We start from the raw sequence: 22,104 nt of genomic DNA on the forward strand, positions 1-22,104 counted from the left end.
TCGAACCACAGTATGTCACCGTGAGTCACTCGGTATATCATGTCGAAAAAAAAGAAAGGGGGGGGGGGGGGGGGGGGAGTGACACGCTTGTAGAACATCTCAAAATTATTTAAATTAAATTTGTGGTTTCAGGTCTGTCAAACCCACAGTCTGATGATGACACCCGCCATAATGTAAGAGTCAGAATTGACTTTGACAGCCTGGAACTTTCAACATCCACCTAAATTTAGGAACTCGTACCTTTTGCATCAGGATCCCATTGAAATGCCACAGCCGAGGTCTGGATCAAACCCCCGATTGATCTCGGTTAAGCAGCGCAACGCCATAGCCATTATACTACCATGGCGGATCAGCACCTATAATACATTCGTTATCCAAGCAGCGGTTCTTATGATTTCAACATAAAACAAATTTCTGCATGTTATTTGCAATATTTTTGCTCACTCAGTGCGCGCTAATTTTGAGAGGAAATATTTTGTTAGTTGAACAACGGGCTGAACTTCTAATTTGGTCTTTTCCTTTTTAGGTGCTCACGGTAGTCATGGCATGAGCGGCGGTTCAGGAGGTTCTAGTGACATTACCGTTGGTGGAACCGGTGGACCCGCAGGTGGTATGTATAGGGTGGCTGGGTTAACGGCACCTCCTATTCCTCTACGAAATATAACGTTAAGGGCGCGAGAATGCTTTAGTATTTGAAAAAACTCGTGCATTAGTAATCCAAATGGAAGCTGCCGCTCCGAAATTAATAAGAGGACTGTTCTCAAAAGACGCAGCAAAAAAATATATATACTTGGCTTAATAACTTTCAGCCTCTTCACTCGGCGTATGTACGTGAAGCCGAACCAGCAACACGATATTGATGAGCCACCACTCCACCGGTGACGCGAGGGTAAAGTATATATTCCCCGCACGAGCGGAACACGCTCGTCGCCTGACTGAGTGATCGCCATCCTAACGATTGCTCTGCCTTCATCAACATGCATGCCAACGCTCAGGGTCGCGCTGGCTCCCACAATAAACCTGCGGACTCGTCACCACTCAGACGCCGCAATATTTATACCACGGATACGCGTTTCTTTATTCCGAATGGGATGATCTCTCTCATTGTATCAGCTCGTCGCGCGCCTTTGTATCACTCAGGCACCGACTTGTTCCATTTAGTAGGATGCCTTCTGCAAGCACGTACTCTGTATCGTCCAATTGCGACACCATTGACTGCTTCTCCCAGGGCTAACTGGCTTGTCGTAGAGGCCGTGTAAGAGAAAAACTAAGACTGTATTTCACAGATGTATGATCCGCCTGAAACAGTGATAGTAAAGCTTCGATGTAGATATATTGCGCCTAGATGTGCCTCGTTATATAGCTTAGCTGACGCATTACATGACATCTCTAGCGCTGAAAGACTCCTGTTGAGCTACCAGTGAAACATATTCCAATAATTCCTGAATCTTTCAGCCATTTTTTGCCTCTGCTCTGTCTGACCTAGTGTAAGTCTCCCTTAAAAATGTGTCAGGTGGTGGCATACAAAGCGCGATCTCCCACCGGAATACTCGGACGTTCTACTCGTAGGCTACAGAAGCATGTATGTAGCGAGCGAGTAAAATCATCTTTTCTTTCTTTCCGCACCGTTAGCGCCTTAAGACGATGAACGCGCGCGTCATGTCGTACAGGAATAGTTTTCTTGTAAAAACGAAAGCACGTTAGTTTCCTTCATCCTTCTCTAAGGGCAGCTAGTGCTCTTAGACGATATGTAACAATGTGCAGCCTTCAGTATCAGGCCATATTGTAATGCAACAGGTTGTAAGGTCTCTTCGTCGGAGTGCAATGAATCAGTCTTCATGCCTTCGTTGTGGAGCTACTCTCATTGTAGTCTTCATCGTCGTTGTTTTGCCGTCGTCTAGCCATTCACGCCACACAGCAACGCCGCTTCGCGCACAATTTCTCGTCTTCCAAGAAAATGTTGCGCCATCTAGTAACCTTTTACGTAACCCCAAGCCACGGTTACATAGCAGTGTACCTACAGAGTGCTTATCATATTGCTTTTTTTAATGTTTCAGGTTCCTCCGGTGGCACCTATGGCTTCGGCGGTGGTGGATCAAGTGGCGCGTCGTTGGGTGGTTCGGGTTAGGGTAATTCTTATCTCTTTACGAAAGCGAATATTACTGGCGTTATATAATTGATAATGCTTCAAAATTTGATCGCGAGAGCTTGAACTCCTAATAAAAACGAAAGCTGCCACTCTTAAATCCACAAAAAAAAACATTTATTTCGTAAGTGTCAACTCAAACACTTTTGATTACTCCGTATTTTGACTGCAGTAGGGTGGACAGCTTAGTTATATTGTAGATGTTGTCACCTTTGGGGAAAAGAAGTGTCGGCATATTAGGACCAGCCGAGCCAGTGCTATCGGAAAGGCCTTCTGCCCAGAGATATCGAGTGAAGTGAGTTCACTCATTCCGTGTTAATTGGCCCTGTTTTTTTTTTCTGGGTTGTTTGCGTGCTGTCTTTTTTAGGTGACGCCTCCTATATCACGCAGTTATCTTTATTGTATCGAAGCCCACATAAAGAAATAATAGTGCCGCAAAGAGAACTGACTGGACAAGCACTTGTCCGACCTCTGTCTCGGTGTTGTCTTTGAGGGCGCTTCATTACCACCAGTATTCATTAGCGTCTCTATCAGTCTTGTGTGCCGAACTGCTCACGGTGTCTAATCACTATATACGTTAATCACTATAGACGTCTCCATAAAAGCGACAGAGCTGGATGAACGCTTTGCGTTCACTATTGCTTAAGGACCGCTTCCTTTCATGTTTCTATGTTAAACATGGTTTATGTTAAGCATTTTTAAGTTCTTATGTAAGAACATGAACCTCTATGTGGGTCTACTTTGTACAAAATAGCATATTTAAATTATGGCTAAGCGCCTTTAAAGAAAATATTATAGCGCCACAGGTACTCAAGACCCGTGTTTCTCTATTCTAATTATTTGCAGCTTCTGGAGGCGCTGGCAACGGCGGAAGAGGCGGAACAAGTGGAACAGGCGGTGGTGCATCGGGCACTTGGGGTAAGAAACGAAGCATAGCTTTTTTCTCAAAACGAAGTCGGAGGGTCCTGTTATATGAAAGGTGAGATTTTGCCTCAACCTTCCAGTGCTTACAATAGTAATGCAAATGAAAACCAGAACTCTTAAATGAACTACAACAGCACTTTCTTGAGAAACAATACAAGCTGACCAATTGTATTCATTTTGTTCAGCCTCCTGACTTTGTGCATGCCTTTGAGGCGCAGCCACGACTTGACGTCTAGCCAGCGCAAATCTCCTACTTATGTCTGCAAACCATGACTCCCATCCGCGTATCGCAATGTCATGCGCTCTTGTCACTCAAACATCGGTTCCCTTCACTTTTCTATGCAAGCACTGAATGGCTCTTCTATGTTTTCCTCGGTCACCTTCAAGATGATTTCTTAGTGGGATCCAGGAGCGCTTAGACGCCGAATAAGAGAGAATCGACGCTGCATCTTAAGCGATAATTAGGCTTGCCATTAATAAATTTCGTCGCTTTTTTTTGGTAATACAGATTAATTTCGTGCATCGCAGAAAGTGCGTATCTAGGTGTGTGTGTTCTGAAACGCCCAGTGCATATGTTATTAGTGTGCATATGCCTTCAACCGAGGGACAGTTTTTGTGAACGAAGCAGGAAAAGAAAGTCTTCATTTCTTTCCTGTCTATATTAGGGTCCACTGGCGTCAATAGTTATTTATAGGGAGGATCAGCGGGTGGTTCGAGTATGGATACCTTTCATGCGTATTAACACGATAGCGTTAAGGAGCTGGTGCCGCAGAAAAGCCTGTTGTCGGAGTGGGACGTCGTTTCGGCAAAAGATTTTCGAACCACCCATACCCAGGCCTTCCATGCTGCGCAAGGAACTTACTGAAGTAATTGTATTTTTCAAGCTGAAATATTTAGAAAAATCGTAAAGTATACGACTAACACACCTAGTGACATGATAGCTCTAGGATTTTAATTGGAATATACGAGAAAGCATAATTATGCTACGCGTAAATTTAAACAAACCCCTTTTCCAGCGTTTCTACAATTCATAGACCACCGAAGTCGTACGCCATTTGCCTGTGCCGGCGCTTGAATATCTCCGAATCCACGCAGCGGCGCGCCCGCTTCTTTCAAACACTTCCAGATGGCGCTCGCCTTCGTCACATCGCGGCCCACGCAAGAGGGCCGTGTTTCTACTAAAAAGCCCGCCTTCGCGCATAGGATTCGCCGCGAGCGTTTCCCGGTAAACATTACGGTTACATACGCTGCAGTTGCCGGGAAGCGTGAGAAGTAGTCAGGGATCTTCGAAAGCTGTCGCGTTCCACTCTTAAAGGCGAAGCTTAAACGTCCTCCAAAGTTTTATTACCGCATCAATTATGTGCATGAAAGAGAGGTGCACTCGCGTCATCGCCACTGCTATGGCGAAGTAACGGTATCGACGGTGATAGCAGGGCCAGCGCATAAAGTGTTACGAAGTCACCCGAAACCTCGTAACACTCGGCCTTTGCGCTTGGCTGCAAGAACCACATTGTCAAGTGGATGCACCTCCACGTTCAGCTCGATCGACAGGCCAGCATACTTCCTTGCGCTTCAAGCATGAGTATCAATCAACGTCTATCAATGTCGTCAACAGGATGTGGACGCCAAGTGAATGGCAGAACGCTGATGAACACCGACGGTTTTTCAGGGGCCTTAAGGATCCAACGCCTCCTAAATAGAAGGCATGCGCGCTCTGCCTTATGACGCCATTCCCTTGGACCAAAATATCCATTGCCAAGCCCAACGTACTGAAAGTGGTGACGTCAAAATCACCACGGCTTACTCGGGAGCATATCCGTTATAATATATGGCAGTTGGGCAAGGTAGCATGACGTGCACAGGCCCAACACTATCTAGGTGATATTGCCTCATCTCAGGTACCAATGATGCACGATATACCTGGGGGCGGCTGCGTCGATGTTCTCATATGCAGCCCCAGTTGCCTCGCGCACTGTGTCACGTCAACACGTCACCCTCCCCCCCTCCAGGTATGGTCGGTACACCATTCGAGCATCCTAAACGAAACGCGAAATCTCACCACCCGCATTCAATATACCGCACTTCTTTTCCGGAAGCGACCATTAGAGGCATAATTGAAGAGGTGATGCTTTTAAACTTCGCCACTTAATCTTGTGATGTAAACTATGGGCTGTAAGTCTGAAATGAAATAAAACACTGTTATATTAACAAGGAGTTAAAACAAAACCTATTTTACACTCAGTATTGCTCAACTCAAACATCTACTATGTATTGCTGGGGCGGAACCAATAAAACCATTAAAATGTCTCCTAGAAAGCGTGGGCTCCGGCGTGAGCTTCATGCACCTACCGGTTCCTTTGACTTGTCCTTCGGCAAGAACATTGGTTGCGTTGTTTAATATCAGTAACGGTTCACATGAAAACACGCATTTACTGATTTGTCAACCTCTCTACGTGAGCCATTGCTATCACTTAGATGGACTCCACGCCTTATATCGATGGGATAACCACATCTTAAATCTTCTGGACACGTAACAGTGGCTTGGCGGTCATGTTGTTCTGCTGCTGAGCCCAACATGACGTGTTCGATGCCCTAGCGCCGCAGTCCTCTTAAGCTATCGGCGCAATACTGAGAATTGAGTGTGCATCGTAGCAGACCATGCACTGGGTGCGTGTTGACGCAACCGTAGGCGTTCAGTAGTAATCACAAGTCCTTTCTTTATGTATGTCCTTTGTCCAAGCGCTAGGGCACCCTACAAGTGTTCAACCACACAAATCATTCAATTATCGGTATGTCATGAATGCTATGAATCATGTGGCTCGTTGGGAATCAATATTAAGGGGTTTGTAAAAGCCCTTAAGCTCTTTTCATCTGCTCCAAATCTTAAGAGGCAGATTTACTCAGTAGAGCATGTGGAGCACGTATACATTTTCCCGATTTATTTAAGCACTGACTGTAGTTCTAGTTGCGGTGGAGCCTAAGGCAGTGGTTGAGTACCTAGTGCTTCGAGTGAGTGAATATTCCACCTCCATAAGAGCTGAAGTTCTGTTGTTACGGCAAAGGGCCATAATGGTTGCGCAGATGAAAGCCGGCATCGTGCAGTTAACTGCAGGGTGCTGGCTTCCTGCAATTTGCAGTGACTCCCTCCTAGTTCCCTGAAAAATCAAATGCAGCGCCGTGCAGGCGTATGGTCGTTTGACGTCAATAACTACGTGCTTCAGAGAGCATACGGGCGCTTCTCCGCTTGGTTGAGCCTGCATTCTAACAAATGACGTAATTTCGTGGCTCAAGAAAAGGAGCACTTCGACTGGTCGTTTTTTTTTCTTTTAGGTTCTGGTGGTAGCTACGGCGGAGGCATCAGCGGCGGATCAGGGTTTGGTCTTTCGGGTAAGTGAAGATTCGAACTCCTTGTAAAAGACATCCCCCGGCGTAAGTGAAGGCACACGGTGAAATCTAGCTACTCATGGTGGTTGGGCTCGTGGAAGCTTGTTCATTTTCCCAGGACCACTAAATTGATTGAGCTACAATAAAAACAAAACTTTGTGAAATGAACTTGGCCGAATTCATTCGAAGAAGAGCTCCGCTACAATGCCTTCCTTAATTTTTTTTAACGCCATCTCCACATTGTGGAAACCTTCCCGACACAGTTATGGCTTACTTACCTTAACTTCACTTCTCTCTTTTGCCTTCTGTATGAGCACACACGCTCAGCTTACATGTTTCGGTGCAGTATACAGCATGGGCACCTTCCACTCATAAATTTTGCTTTATTTTAGGTTCTACCAGCGGTGGCTCAGGTGCTGGCGGCGTAAGACTTCCCGAATTGTCGGGTAGCTCGGGTATGCGCATCTACTACCACTTTATTTATGATCAAACATAGCTTTATGTTTGTAGCCACAAACTTCGATAACACTTGTGTTCTAAATCACTTCAAATTTAGTACTTTAAAACGAAATGTAGCATCATCGCTTAAAATAAGGAAGTTAAAGATTTCTTTCGCTATGTGGATTGCATCTAAAAGCTTAATGTTTGTGTAAATACTCATCATCCATCGCTACTTTACAGCCGTTCCTAACATTGACGTTGTTTCACAAAAAGCTCTGGCTATTTCCTTTCTTGCTTACTGTTTGTTATGTTCTTGTTGTTCTCGCTGTTATGTTCGCATTTCTTGCACACTGATATGTTATTAGTGTGCATATGGCTTCAGTCGAATGACCGTTTATGTGAGCAAAGCATGAAAAGAAACTCTTCATTTATTTATTTCCTTCACTTTCTGTTCTCTTTTAGGTTCCACTAGCGGCAGCATTGGATTTGGGGGTGGAGCTGGGACTGGTTCAAGTACGGGTACCTTTCACCCGTATTTATTATACCACATGAATTATGCGCATTCAACAGAAGCGCACTCGCGTCTTAAGTACTGCCTTGGCGCAATTACGGTATCCACGGTGCAAGCGAGGCCAGCGCGTGGAGTGTTCGGAGGTCACTAGAGACCTCCTAACTCTGCTTTTGCGCTTCGCTGCAAGAACGACGTTGCCGAGTGGGGTAATATGGAGGTGGACGAACTCCACCGCCACGCTCAGTTCAATCGACAGGCCAGCGTACGTAGTCGCACTGTTAGCTCGAGCGTTGTGTGCACGAGCACTAAAGTTACTGCTGAGCAGTTTTGTGCGATCAACGGGTAATGGGCGGCAAGTAAACCGAAGAACGCTGGCAAACGCCCACGGATATTTCACCGGCTTCACCTCGTGCGCCATTGATTTACGACGCCTACAACGCCGTAGGCGGCACTCATCGTCACTCTAGCGTGTTGAGATGCCTGGGAACGGTCGGACCGCTGTTCCCAGGTGCAGCTTCAGTTGCCTTGCGTACTGAGTCACCTCAACGCGTCACTCCCGCGTAGTATTAGAACACCGTTCGAGTAGCTGAAACGCGACGCCAAACCTTGCTACGGTGTGCAACATTTCGCCATCTTTTTTTTTACGATAGCGACCATTACAAGCATAATTGAAGAGGAAATGCTTTAAATCTTGGCAGATTAATCTGACAATGTAAACGAAGGTTGGCACGTTGAAACTAAATGAAACACCATTAACAAGGAATGAAAGAAAACAGCTCATCAAAAACTAACTAAGTCGCAGTCTGTACAGTGGCGGTAATAACAAACAAGGACATAGAGGTGAAACTCGATTTAACGAAGTGTAACCACGCTCGAATTATTTCGGTATATCAAGAAGTTCGTAAAATCGAGAAAAACATTTTCCGTTCCTTCGAAACTTAAAATTGTTATGTAGCGACACGTAAAAGCTACGGCGGCTTTGTATTGGGGGCTTATCCAGGCACCTGTGCTATAAACCATGAAATAACAAAAGCAACCACCGCGGCCTCTACTGAGGCGCTGTTGAACTCGCAGTTCCGTGCATGGGTGCGGCGTGCAGCCTCGTCAAAATACAGATAGGCCCGGGACCATAGCGCCTAGATGTTTCAACGCGATACCTTTAGAGCACACGCTCGAAGAAAAACCCGTCTGTGTCAAGACTGGAAAGAAATCACCCCCTTTTTACTAATTTATTTCAGGAAGAACTTCGTTAAATAGAGTTCGGCGAAGTTAGTTTCGTTAATTCGGGTCCATGGCAACATTGAACCCTATGACTACCTGCCGAGGAATGGAAATTTCTTCGTTGGATCGAGAACTTCGTAAAATGGGGTTTCCTTACATCGAGTTTTAACTGTACTGTAATGCAGCAATGTGGCATATAATTTATCCAGATATATAGAAGACAAACTAATGTGAGTGATGTGGCTCAAGAGCAACTCTTGAGCATATGCTCTGGGAATGCAATGAGCTAACGGGTAGCAACGGGGACACAGCCTCTAGTGAAATCCTCCGCGCGCGCTGGTGTTGCGCTGCTCAGTTCAGCCCCAGAAGAACAACTGTGCGCAGTCCAGCGGGCCGACGACGCCGCCCGAGCCCAACGGCTCGTGGAAGACGCCCAGGCAGGGTGAAGCCCACCCTATTTACTTGCCGCACAAAAATAACCTTTGCACCGCCACCATCAAAGCAAACACTAATTTTTGCTCAGTATTGTCGCACTTGGACATTTATTGTGTATCGCTGTGGCGGATCCCATTTGGCGTCTTACACGCCATTCAAAGGCGTCTCAGAAAGCGAGACGCCGCTGCGTGAAGTTCACGAGTACTTGTGTCGTTTACGTACGGGTTATTTTGACATGGACTTCTTTGTTTCATGTCAGTAACGCTCCACCTGTCTCAGTAACGGCCCACGCATTCACTGATTTTATTGCGAAAGCATTATATAGAGTGTTACGCGAAAATCTGTCGGTGTCGGTGTGACCGAAAAATGATACCAAAAATGGCCGACGGCGCAAAAGAGCAAAAACATGTCAAAAAATGCTCGGACTAACGTCAAATTTGTCAGGCGGGTTTCTCTAAACAAAGTCAATTAATGCCTTCTAAAACAAAAATATACATAAATTTTGGTCTGGGTGGCAAACGAACCTGGGCCTCCGGGGTGCGAGATGAGCTATTGCGACTCGGGGTGGTGGTCGAGAGACGTACTATTGCAGCGGATGAGAAGGAGACGAAAAGCTTTATACAGTATGTACAATATAGAAGGTAATAGCAGGTGATATAGCATAGCGTAGCGGAACCGAAGAGCGCACCAGACCGACGGGGCGGCTGGTGGTGACTCTCTCCTACCAATGAGCGCGCTTTGCCTAAAATCCCTTTGGGCGTCCCATCGTCGGCAGGAACGAGGCAGGGCCGGTGCTGACGTCAACCGCATCGCTTTCCTCTTTCGTCAAAGGAGAAGTTCAAGCTTCGCAAAACTGGTCTCCACGGCAAGGGTCAGCAGTTCTGGGGAATTCTGAATGACGCCAGTGGATTCGTCATGGTGCTCTGTGTCCCCGGACTCCTCAGTTAGATCCACGGAAAGGGTTCGGCAGTTTAGTGGAACTTCGCCGGTTGTGATAAAGGGCAACCACTTCAGAAGAACGAGGTGGGGAGGTGGAAGCGCCCGTTGCCTTCATGTAGGCACCCAGTGTGGCAGAACAGAGCACGCTTCCCCGACGCCACGCGGATCCACAGTTATGGCTGACTAAAGTTGTGGCTAGTGCTTGCGTCATTGCGCACGTGACGGCGTAGCCAATGGGCAGAAGGTGGAACCACATCTGAGTGTATAACACGAGCACGTTCAGGACGCTTCGAAGTCTACAAACGGTATGCTTTCGCATTCCCACACGCAGGCAACCTTAAGCACCTCTGCCGATTTTTATCTTCATCCTGTCTAAGTGTCCCATGGCTGCTGCTCAACCAGAGTCCATGCACCATATCCAAGCAATAACAGCCTCTGAAACATTCCCGCGCCGTCACGGTGGCTCGGCGGCAATGTTGTTCTGCTGCTGACCACATCACGTGTTCGGTGTTACCTAGCGAGGCAACCCTCTTAAGATGGCGGCGGAACACCAGGCATCGAGTGTGCGTCGGAACAGACCATGCACTGGGTGCGCGGTGAAGCAACGGCAGGCGTTCAAAATTAAATAGAAGTCCTTTCTGTATGGGCGTAACTTCTTTGTAGCCCAAGTGTGCCCTTCGGGTGTTCAACTACACCAATCATTCAAATAATAGTGCGTCATGAACGCGATGAATAATGTGGCTCGTTTGGAATCGGTATTCAGAGTTTTCTAAAAGCCCTTGAACGCTTTTTTATTTCAGAGAATCTTACTTGAGGCAGATTTTGTCAGTGCAGGATGTGGAGCACTTATACTTATTCCCGCTTTCTTTAGGCTCTGGCAGCAGTTCTCATGGCGGCGGAGCCTTAGGTGGCGGATCAGCATCTGGTGGTTCGAGTGAGTCAAGATTCCACCTCTTTAAGAGCACAAGCGCTGTTTTCACGCCGACAGGCCATGGCGGTTGCGCAAGTGAAAACTAGCACCTTGCAGTTAACTGCAGGGTGCTGGCTCCCTGCAATTTGCAGTGACTCCCTGCAGAAGTAGAGTAACCGTCCTGCGGGTGTAAGGTCGTTTGACATATCGATAACTACTTACTTGTGAAATCACACGGGCTCTTCTCGACTTTGTTAGAGTGCGTAACCTTGCAACTTACTCAATTTCGTAGCTCAAGAAAGAAAGAAAAGAGAACAGCACATCAAATTGTGTGATCTCTTTTAGGTTCTTCTGGTGGTAGCTACGGCGCAGGCAGCAGCAGCGGATCAGGGCTTGGTATTTCAGGTAAGTGAAGATTCTAACTCGTCGTAAAACACAGAATTCCCGGCGTAAGTGAAGGGACGCGGTGAAATGCGGCCGCTTATGTGGTTCAGCTAGTGACAGAAGTTCAGTTTCTCACGATCTCATAATTTATTGAGCAAGAACGAAACACAGCCTTCTGAAATTAATTTTGCCGAAGCCATGCTTTAACTGAGTACTACCCCCTTTTTTTTCTAAACGTCATCCTCCTACTTAGCAAACCTGTCCGACGCATTTATATCCGACTCAGAAGCAAGTTTCCTCTTCTGAACTCCACTTAACTCAACTTCATATATTTCTGCACTCTGTACGTGCACAAACGTTCAACTGACATACTTTATCGAAGTATACAGCATGAATGTCGTCGACTAGTCATTTTATTTTGTTTTTCTCGGTTCGCTTCTACCAAAGGTAGCCCTGCCGCTGGTGGTGGAAGACTGTCGCGTTCGTCGGGTAACTGGGGTATGCGCATCTGGTGCCAATATATGTAGGATCAAGCATGGCGTCATTCCAGCTGCTACAAACCACGAAAACACTTCTGTGCTAGAACTTCTGAATAGCTTGAAATTTAGTACTGCTAAAGGAAATCAAGCGCCCTTACATATACTACGAATATCACAACACCTTTTTTCGCTATCACTATTGCACATCTATCTATAGTTGTGTAAGTAAGAATCCTACATCACTATTTTACCCCCCTTATTACCTCTCCAAGCATTGACTTCGATCCATGAAAAGCTGTGGCTGTTTCCTTTCTTGCTCACTGATTCGACTGTACAAGCACGTACTCGGGATTTTTTTTTTTTCGAGCGGGGTGGCGGGGAGTGGGGGGAACTCAATTTACTTTTTCTATGCAAATGAAGGGTAGGGGGTAGATTTACTAGTGGAAATGTGAATAATGCCCACTGTTCACTATAAAGAAGGCGTAAATGCGCAAAAGAAAAATGGAATAAGCTGTATCTCACCGGTACACCTGTGAGATACATCAAATCACCACATCAAATGGACTCGCGCGGTAAAGAAGCGCAGGAAGAACACTGCCAAGTAGAAGTAAACAGGCGAAAATGTAAAATAATGATTTCTAGTAGCATTTTTCGAATTATCTCTGGAATAATTATATTATATATATATATATATATATATATATATATATATATATATATATATATATATATATATATATATCAGTTTTCGCAGTTTTTTTCGTTCCCTCATTTACAGCTCTAGGTAGTGCCAAAACCGTTTCGCATTGTTATTTGGGAAGTTGCGTAACGATGCGTGGTCGCCAATTCAGTACAACAACGTAGAGAGCAGGACGCTGCGGTTCTAGACATATTGCGCCCACCGCGGAAGGTTAAAAAAACACCCACATAAGCACAACAGAGAAGTGGTTACGTCACGCGGTTCGACTGATAACTGCATAAGCGTCATTCAAGATAGACGGAATCATTTCCCACTTCCGGCGGCGTTTACTCTGCTTCCTTTTTTAAAGAAAAAGGTGTTGATCAATAAATATTTTCACAAACAACGGTTAAATGTTTTAATTTTCGCTTTTCCTTCCTGTTTTGTTGCATCGGCTCTCTCCCTTAATAGATGGTTTAGTTCAACGCCTTGCTACTCTTGTTTCAAGTCGCGAAGTTCGCATGACTATTGCAGTACAATTAGGAAAAAACCAGGTGAGGTAACAGGCGACATTCGTATTGTTTATGAGTTTAACGGTTATTTCAGGGTTTGATGATGGACGCTGCTTTGCATGATTTTATTTTCTACTTTATCTAACCCATATCACGGGTATATGTTTCTGGGAATCTGCCAGCGCTCGCGGCGAGCCGTCACTCGAGAAAATAATGAAGAAAAAGGAAAAAATTAAACACAACTGGCGTTTTCTGCGGCCGCATACAGACCAGCTCACTGCGAACTCAGCACCTTTCCTGGTTCCTGGATTACTACAAGTAAAGAAGGCTGAACTAACGAAGCAACAGCGATGCGCGTGACAGTTGCAATGGATCGTGACAACTGAACGCATCTCGAGTTAACCACGCGGGCAACGAATCGACTAGAAAACAACGCTTCACTCCCCAGGAGATGCCTATAACTACCACCATCCAAAAGGAGTGAAAAAGGCTGGAAAATGTTAACGGCAGAATATCTGTCAAGTCTCAAGATTGATTCGGCTGCTCTTAAGTAGTGTGCGTCTGAGGAGTGGTGGCGTGGGCGGGGAGGGGGGGAGGGGATGGTATGCCGCTTAATTTCAGAAGGGGGGGGGGGGGGCGCTTCCTTCTGGGTACGTGTCTGCTAGTTTATAATATATCTTGTACTCTACCATAGTGCGCAAGAAATATCCTTCCTGCATGCAGAGCCTCCGAAAAAGTTATATTTCGTGATCTGTGCATCGCAATAATGATGATCATTATTTATTGGCATCCCCCTTTGAAACGGGGCGGTGACAAATAGTCACCTAGCCTGCTTGAGTTAAGCAGGCATGCTGTAAATTATTTTCTTTCCAACATCTTTCGATACATATCCTCAATCTATTTCGCGTTGCTCAAAACTTCTCTACCTACCCTGTAGCACTACTTATGCCTGTAACGAATCCGGTGGTATCAATTTCTCTAAATTTTTCTTTCTAATTTCTTTCTTCCCGCTCTTGCAAATCTCCATAGTCATTTTCTTTTCCGTTCTTTGCATCCAATTCGGTGTCTCTCTTTCCCTCACATTCTTTTTGATGACTCCTCGTTCACTATTTACACTTTCAATTACCCTGTACTTTTCGCCAACTTTCTTGACCGCTTTTTCTATGCTGTGTCCACACTTTTCAGATGCACTTACTTGTTAGCTTTAGCCGCCCATTTATTTTGATTCATACTCCTGAGTCTTTCTTGATAACTAATTTTCCTCTGCGCTTCTCTGACTCAGACAGAAACATGAACTCGGGACGAATTAAGGTGCACCCTTTCTACGTATAAGCAGGGACAACCCGCGGCGTATCATTTCGGCGTCCTGAAGCCATATATATTCCAGGATTTCCTTTTCTTTTTTCAATCCAATTTACTTTACCGGCAATATCGACAAGCGCTAACCTGCAGGTATTCTTTACCGCACTGCCCGCGGTGAACCAAAGCCTCTTTTCCAGGATCTGGCGGCCCCATTTCGGGCGGCTTCGGAACACGGCCAAGTCAGATAGGTGGTTTCGGTGAGTGCAGCTCCTACCTACTCATTATAGAAAGCACAAATTGGTAATCTTAAAGGCGCCCACGAAACTTTGTAAGGAGCGCATTTACTGGCTAAGGATGCGGGACATCAAGGAGGTACTGAGCATAAGCTTGTGTGGGACGCTCAGAAAGCTGTGTACTTTATACAGGGTGCAGGGCTCGCCCTTCGTACATCTTTGATGCTTCCCCTACCGTCAAGCTTCAATGCCGTCAGCGTCGCGAAGAAGCCAATAAGAGACGCGCAGTAGAGAAGCACTTCGGTTTTATTTTGTTGGCTGGCGCTAGCAAAATCTTTCACTGGCCTGCGCGGAGGTGGTAAAATGGAGAAGTACTCTTGCAAACATGTTGCCTATTTAATTTCTTTTTGCTGAATGCTCATACATCCTCCAGTGTTTGTGTGCCTGCCTGCTTGCCTGCGGGCGTGCGTGCGTGTGTGCGTATGTATGTATGTATGTATGTATGTATGCATGCATGCATGCATGTACGTACGTACGCATGTATGTGCGCGCGCGTGTGTGTTCATTTGTCGTCTTTTTCTTGTATTACGTGGCACCGGTGGTAGCCTTAGTGGACCGGGCGCAGTTCTAACGGGAGGCTCTAGTCAGTACTGCTCCATCATGCAACCTTAGAAAAACAAGAACCTCAGCTGTTATTATCGAAACATTGCTTTGGATCGGGAATAAAAATTATTATTGTGTGAAATTAAATTAGGTACTACAGCTTAAAAAGCAGTAAACTCAAAGCAAGTTCTTCTCTCTATAATCGTAAACCCGTCGAACCGCAGTACGTCGTCCCGACTCAATGGGTATATAACGTCTCAAAAAAAGGGGGACACTGTTTTACAAGCATCTCAAAACTATTGAAAATAAGTTTGGGGTTTTAGACATGTCAAACTCACAATCTTATAATGGGGCACATCTCACTAGGAGACCCGGATTGATTTTGACCACTTGGAATTTTCAACGTGCACCTAAATTTAAGTACACGAGCGTTTGGCATCTGAGTCCCACTGAAATGCCGCCGCCGATGTCTGGATCAAACCGGCAACCTCAGATTAAGCATCGCAGCGTCATGGCCATTAGGCTACCATGGCGGATGAGCACCTATTGTTATCCACGCACAGCCCTTATGACTTCAGCATAAAACAAATTTGTGGAAGGTATTTGCAATATTTATGCTCACTCAGTGCACGCTACTTTTTAGAGGAAATACTTTGTTAGAACAAGCGGCTAAACTTATGACTCTGTCTTTTCTTTTTTAGGTGGTCATGGCGTGAGCGCCGGTTTAGGAGGTTCTGGTGGCGGTTCCATTGGTGGAATCAGTGGATCAGGAGGAGGTATGTAGGGTGGCTGGGATAACGTCACCTCCCATTTCTCTACGAAATATAACGTTATGGGTGCGAGAGTGCTTTAGTATTTCAAATAACTCGTGCATTAGTAATCCAAATGGGAATTGCCGCTCCTAAACGAATAAGAGCACTGTTCTCATAAGACGCAGAATAAGAAAGTACACGTAGCTCAATCATTTTCAGCCTCCTCACTTGGCGTATGTACCTGAAGATAGTCCGTGGCCCCGACGATTCATTTGTTGACGTCGGAAAGGGTCCCAACAAATCCATCCCGACCTGCTGAAACTGTCGGCAAGGAGGTTCCATCACTGTAGTAAACCGGCTCGCTTTGCCGGTGGTGTCTTGCGTCGCTGGCAGTTAGGGCATGTCTCGACGTAGCGGGTGACGTCGGTGTTCAGGCGCGGCCAATAGTATTTCTATTGTATTCTTGCAAACGTACGGGAAAGCTCAAGGTGACCGGCTGTCTGATCATCGTGTGAGCGTCTGAGACTCCTGACCGGAGTGCTGATGGTACGACGAGAGAAGTGGTTTGCGCAGAGTTGGAAAAATTCTTTTTTACGAAGACATCGTTCCGCAAGCAAAACGAAGCGTCCACGCCGAAATGCCTTAAGAACAACGTCGGTCTTGCCTTCCAAGTACTCCAAGGCTTCGTAACTCCGCGGTTGCTCGTTGCTGCTCGGCGAAGTTGTCTGCAGTTGTGCCTAGGAAGGCTTCGTCGTCGAGTTCATCATGCGATGGTGGGTCAGTAAGGGCGCACGACAGGCAGTCGGCCTCAAATTTCTTCTTGTCTGACTTATAAACCACGGCGATGTCGAATTCCGGGAGTCTGAGACTCAATCGTGCTAGGCGACTTCAAGGATTCTCGAAGTGTGCCAGCCAACACATGGCGTTGTGGTCGCTGACCACTTTGAAGTGCCTGCCGTATATGTAAGGCCGAAATTTTGCCGTAGCCCAAATGATCGCAAGGCACTCTTTCTCCGTCGTCGAATAATTCGCTTCCATTTTTTATAGTAACCGGCCAGCGTAGGGTATAGCGCTGCTTTCTTTGATCTAGCACGGCACCGAGGCATATGCTATTTGCGTCGGTGTGTATTTCCGTCTAGGCGCTTTCGTCGAAATGTGAAAGCACCGGCAGCGACTGCAGCCGTCGCTTCAGTTCCTCAAATGCGTCGTCTTGCGGTGTTTCCCATTTAAAGTCGACGTTGGCTTTTCTGAGATAAGTTAAAGGTTCCCCAAAGCTTGAGAAGTCTCTCCCAAAGCGCCTTCAACAGGCACACAGGCCAAGGGATCTGCGCACTGCCTTTTTGTCGATGGTCCGCGGGAACTTAGCAATGGCGGCTGTCTTCTGTGCGTCGTGACGGACTCCAGCCTTGTTGATAACTTGGCCTAGGAACAGAAGTTCTTCGTAAGCGCAACGACACTTTTCCGGTTTGAGGGCGAGTCCAAATGACTTGATCGCCTCAAGTTCTGTCTGAAGCCGCCTCCGGTGATCTTCGAAATTCGTGGCAAAGACTACAGTGTCATCCAAGTAGACGAGACAAATCTGCCACTTCAGTCCTGCCAAGACTGTGTCCGTCACGCGCTGGAATGTTGCAGGCGCACAGCATAGTCCGAATGGCATCACCTCGAACTCGAAGAGGCTGTCTGGTGTGATAAACGCGTTCTTCTCTCGATCGCTTTCCTCGACATCAACTAGCCAGTAACCAGATTTGAGGTCCATCGCCGAAAAGCACTTAGCATTGCAGAGTCGGTCTAATCCGTCGTCTATCTGTGGGAGGGAATATACCTCCATATTCGCTATTTTTTGTGGTTCTTCCTTTCGCGGTATTACCGAGGTAATGTCTTCGAGGTATGCGATTGTCGCGCCCTTGCTGATGTGTTCTTGGCTTAAATTTGTCCGCATGACTTTCGTTTTTCCTCCGTGCAGTTGAGCGACCCCTCTTGCGACGCAAATTTCAGGGTCCAGCAGTAGATGCTGGTCACCCTCTATGAGGCCTTCTACGTATGAGGGCGTTTTGATGCCGATGGAAATGAAAATGCTGGAGCGAGGCAGGATGCTGACCTGATCTTCGAACACACTCAATGCATGGTGACTGCGAGAGCTCTCCGGCGGGATCGCTTGCTTTTCGGATAGCGTTATAGACTTCGACTTCAGATCGATGATAGTGCCGTGTTGGTTCAGGAAGTCAATGTCGAGAATAAAGTGTCGTGACCACTGTTGGAGGATAACGAAGGTGACAGGGTAGGTCCGGTCATGAACAGTAATTCTCGCCGTGCAGGTTCCAGTCGGCGTTATTAGGTGTCCTCCAGCACTCAAAATTTGGGGGGGGGTCCCATGCAATTGCAACTTTTTTAATTCGGCAACGATGAGTACACTCATGACGGAGTAGTCTGCTCTTGTGTCGACTAAAGCGGTGACTGTGTAGCGGTCGAGAAGCACGTCGAGGTCGATGGTTCTTTGTCGTACGTCGCAGTTTGGTCTTCGCGTCGGATCACGGTTGCGTCATGTTGACGTGTGGCTTGAAGGTCGCGTCGTCAGCTCTTATTCCCTCGGCGTATTCTTGGCTTCCAGGCTTCGTGGGGATGCGGCGCCTCGGGCATATGTCGTCAAGACAGTCTTGTCGGCTTCTTTGTCGGCGGCGGGGGATCTTCGTCAGTTCGATGAACTGCAACAGCACCTTCGTCCGTTGCTGCTTTTAGTTTTCCTGATATGGGCTTACGGACCGGCCAAAGGCTCGGTCAGCATATGGTCGGCAGTGCGGCGACAAGTAGTGCCCTGGTGACGGCGAATGGGACGGTCTTCGAGGGCTCCACTCAAAGGCTGCGATGTAGTCGGCAACCTCACGTGGTTGTTTCCTTTACTTCGGACGCGATGCGTTAGCGGGGACTCCTCGTAGGCCCATTTTGTGGCATGGGAAACAGCGGTACACGAGGTGAGCTTCTCCACAGTGTTAACAGTGCGGGTGGTGGTCGGGGGCGCGCCAAACGTTGCGCGCCTGGTTGGCGACGGGTTGGCATGCTGGCGGCTGCGGTGGTGGACGCCGGAACTGCTCGTTACGGGGCCCTGGCACGGCCGCGGCGGGAGAACGTGATTTTGGGCTATGGTGGCGTAGGCCATCGCTTCAGGCGGGGTTTCTGGTGATTCTGGCATCACATCGGGAACTTCCAACGACCTCTGGATTTCTTCTCGCATCACGTCGGTGACTGAGACAACCAAAGGCTTCGACGTTAGAAACATCCTCTGTAGCTCCCCACGCACAATAGCTCGGATGGTCTAGCGCGTGTCGTCGGTGCCAAGTGCTTGGACCCCGTATATCGGTGTGGCCACTTGGCGATCATATTGTCTCGTGCGCATTTCCAGCGTCTTCTCGATAGCCGTGGCTTCAGATAAAAATAACGAGACGGTCTTCGGTGGGTTGCGCATTAGTCCGGCGAATAGGTCTCGTTTGACAGACCTCACCAAGAAACAGACTTTCTTTTCTTCTGGCATGTCAGGGTCAGCAAGACAAAACAGGCGGGTCATCTCTTCGGTGAAGATGGCGACGTTTCCTTTGGGTGGCTGCGTTCGACGTTCTAGAAGAACTTCAGTCCTTTCTCTCCGTACCAGCTTGTCCTAGCGATTCCAATTGTTGAATTTCGCAATTCTTCCATAGGACTCTAGCCAGGTTTCTAGATCTTCAGTCGATGATCGACGGAAGGTCAGGTGGCTGCCGAGGCAGTTGCAGCAAGATGGCGGACGCTACAATAGCCATTAGGGATGTTGACCACGATCTTCATGGTCGTCTCGGGTTGGATGCTGCGCTCCGGGGACTCGCTCGATGGTCGAGGGCCAAGTTGGCGCGGTCTTCGGATTAGGGGCCCGATCCACGGGTTTGCGTGGGCATCCGGTGTATGAACGCACAAGCACCTCCACCAGACGTCACGTAGAAGTGACTGTAAAGAGCACACTAGCAATACCGTGAATGACGAAACTAACTTTTATTGGGCAAACCTGTGCCCACAAAAACAGGCTACAATCAAAGCACAACCATAGCAGCGAACACAGTCGGCGATCGTAAAAATACGATCCGTGGGGCAAGCGCGTTGGCTGTTATACATGACTCATCGAACGTTCCAGAATAGTCGCTGATGTTCGCGTGTCTTCCAGAAAGTTGAGAATATTCGCGCCGTGCATACAAGCAATCGGATTACGCAAGGTTCAGTGATAACAGACAGTGTATAGAACCATCGATAACATACGAGAAACTTCCGATACATGCAGGCACATCCTGCGCTGAGCAATAACGTTTCTTAGACGGTGGAACGCAGTCACCCAATAACGACAAATACGTGTCCATATGAACTGAAGAATTGTATTAATTTTGTTCAGCCTCCTCACTTTGTGCATGCCTTTGAGGGGGAACCACGACTTGACGTCTAGCCAGGGCCATTCTCCTTCCTATATCTGCAAATCGTGCCTTCCCTCCGCGTATCGCAACGTCGTGTGTGGGCATTGTGGTCGAGCGTGCGTATGGTTTTCAAGAGACTACAGAGACATTAGTGTTGAAGCAATGAACAACAATCCTATGGGCATCAGTAAGGAGTGTGCTGTAGAAGTCGGTGGTAACTCTGTTAGACAGTATTCCCGTAAGCTATCGCAGGAGACGAAAGATCTGATCAAGAAACGCCAATGTATGAAAGCCTCTAACCCTACAGCGAGAATAGAACTTGCAGAACTTTCTAAGTTAATTAACAAGCGTAAGACAGCTGACATAAGGCACTATAATATGGAAAGAATTGAACATGCTCTCAGGAACGGAGGAAGCCTAAAAGCAGTGAAGAAGAAACTAGCAATAGGCAAGAATCAGATGTAGGCGTTAAGGGACAAAGCCGGCAATATCACCACTAATATGGATGAGATAGTTCAAGTGGCTGAGGAGTTCTACGGAGATTTATACAGTACCAGTGGCACCCACGAAGATAATGTGAGAGAGCATAGTCCAGAGGAATTTGAAATTCCACAAGTATCGCCGGAAGAAGTAAAGAACGCCTTGGGATCTATGCAAAAGGCAGCTGGGGAGGATCAGGTAACAGCAGATTTGTTGAAGGATGGTGGGCACATTGTTCTAGAAAAACTGGCCACCCTGTATACACAATGCCTCATGACCTCGAGCGTACCGGAATCTTGCAAGAACGCTAACATAATCCTAATCCATAAGAAAGGGGACGCCAAGGACTTGAAAAATTATAGACCGATCAGCTTACTATCCGTTGCCTACAAAGTATTTACTAAGGTAATCGCAAAAAGAATCCGGAACACCTTAGACTTCTGTCAACCAAAGGACCAGGCAGGATTCCGTAAATGCTACTCAACAATAGACCATATTCACAGTATCAATCAGGCGATATAGAAATGTGCGGAATTTAACCAACCCTTATATATAGCTTTCATTGATTACGAAAAAGCGTTTGATTCAGTCAAAACCTCAGCAGTCATGGAGGCATTACGGAATCAGGGGGTAGACGAGCCGTATGTAAAAATACTGAAAGATATCTATAGCGGCTCCACAGCCGCCGTAGTCCTCCATAAAGAAAGCAACAAAATTCCAATAAAGAAAGGCGTCAGGCAGGGAGATACGATCTCTCTAATGCTATTCACAGCGTGTTTACAGGAGGTATTCAGAGACCTGGAGTGGGAAGAATTGGGGATAAGAGTTAATGGAGAATACCTTAGTAACTTGCAATTCGCTGATGGTATTGCCATGGTTACTAACTCAGGGGACCAATTGCAATGCATGCTCACTGACCTGGAGAGACAAAGCAGAAGGGGGGTATGAAAGTTAATCTGCAGAAAACTAAATTAATGTTTTACAGTCTCGGAAGAGAACAGCAGTTTACGATAGGTATCGAGGCACTGGAAGTGGCAAGGGAATACATCTACTTAGGGCAGGTAATGACCGCGGATCCGGGTCATGAGAATAAAGTAATCAGAAGAATAAGAATGGGCTGGGGTGCCGCATGCCGATCATGAACAGCAGGTTGCCATTATCCTTCAAGAGTAAAGTGCAGAACAGCTGTGTCTTACCAGTACTCACGTACGGGGCAGAAACCTGGTGCTTACGAAAAGGGTTCTACTTAAATTGAGGACGACGCAACGGGCTATGAAAAGAAGGATTATCGGTGTAACGTTAAGGGATAAGAAAAGAGCAGAATGGGTGGGAACAAACGCGAGTT

The 22,104-nt window shown here is 46.9% G+C and overlaps 1 protein-coding gene across 32 annotated transcripts in view; it reads left to right on the top strand.

The window, feature by feature from the left end:
* The window catches only part of LOC126533104 (uncharacterized), a 106,212-nt gene that overhangs the window by 27,288 nt on the left and 56,820 nt on the right, over nt 1-22,104 (top strand). For 19 of the 32 annotated variants that reach the window (XM_055071770.2, XM_055071765.1, XM_055071786.2 and 16 more), the window contains 10 exons: nt 527-610; nt 2,058-2,123; nt 2,993-3,064; nt 6,401-6,457; nt 6,847-6,909; nt 7,358-7,408; nt 10,873-10,935; nt 11,257-11,316; nt 14,465-14,524; nt 15,805-15,879. In XM_055071770.2, coding sequence (XP_054927745.1) covers nt 527-610; nt 2,058-2,123; nt 2,993-3,064; nt 6,401-6,457; nt 6,847-6,909; nt 7,358-7,408; nt 10,873-10,935; nt 11,257-11,316; nt 14,465-14,524; nt 15,805-15,879 — 651 coding nt within the window. The remainder of the gene's footprint in view (nt 1-526; nt 611-2,057; nt 2,124-2,992; nt 3,065-6,400; nt 6,458-6,846; nt 6,910-7,357; nt 7,409-10,872; nt 10,936-11,256; nt 11,317-14,464; nt 14,525-15,804; nt 15,880-22,104) is intronic. The other 13 variants (XM_055071779.2, XM_055071781.2, XM_055071780.2 and 10 more) reach the window with 8 other exon arrangements.

The sequence above is a fragment of the Dermacentor andersoni genome, chromosome 7 (assembly GCF_023375885.2).
Source record: "Dermacentor andersoni chromosome 7, qqDerAnde1_hic_scaffold, whole genome shotgun sequence".
Classification (NCBI taxonomy): domain Eukaryota; kingdom Metazoa; phylum Arthropoda; class Arachnida; order Ixodida; family Ixodidae; genus Dermacentor; species Dermacentor andersoni.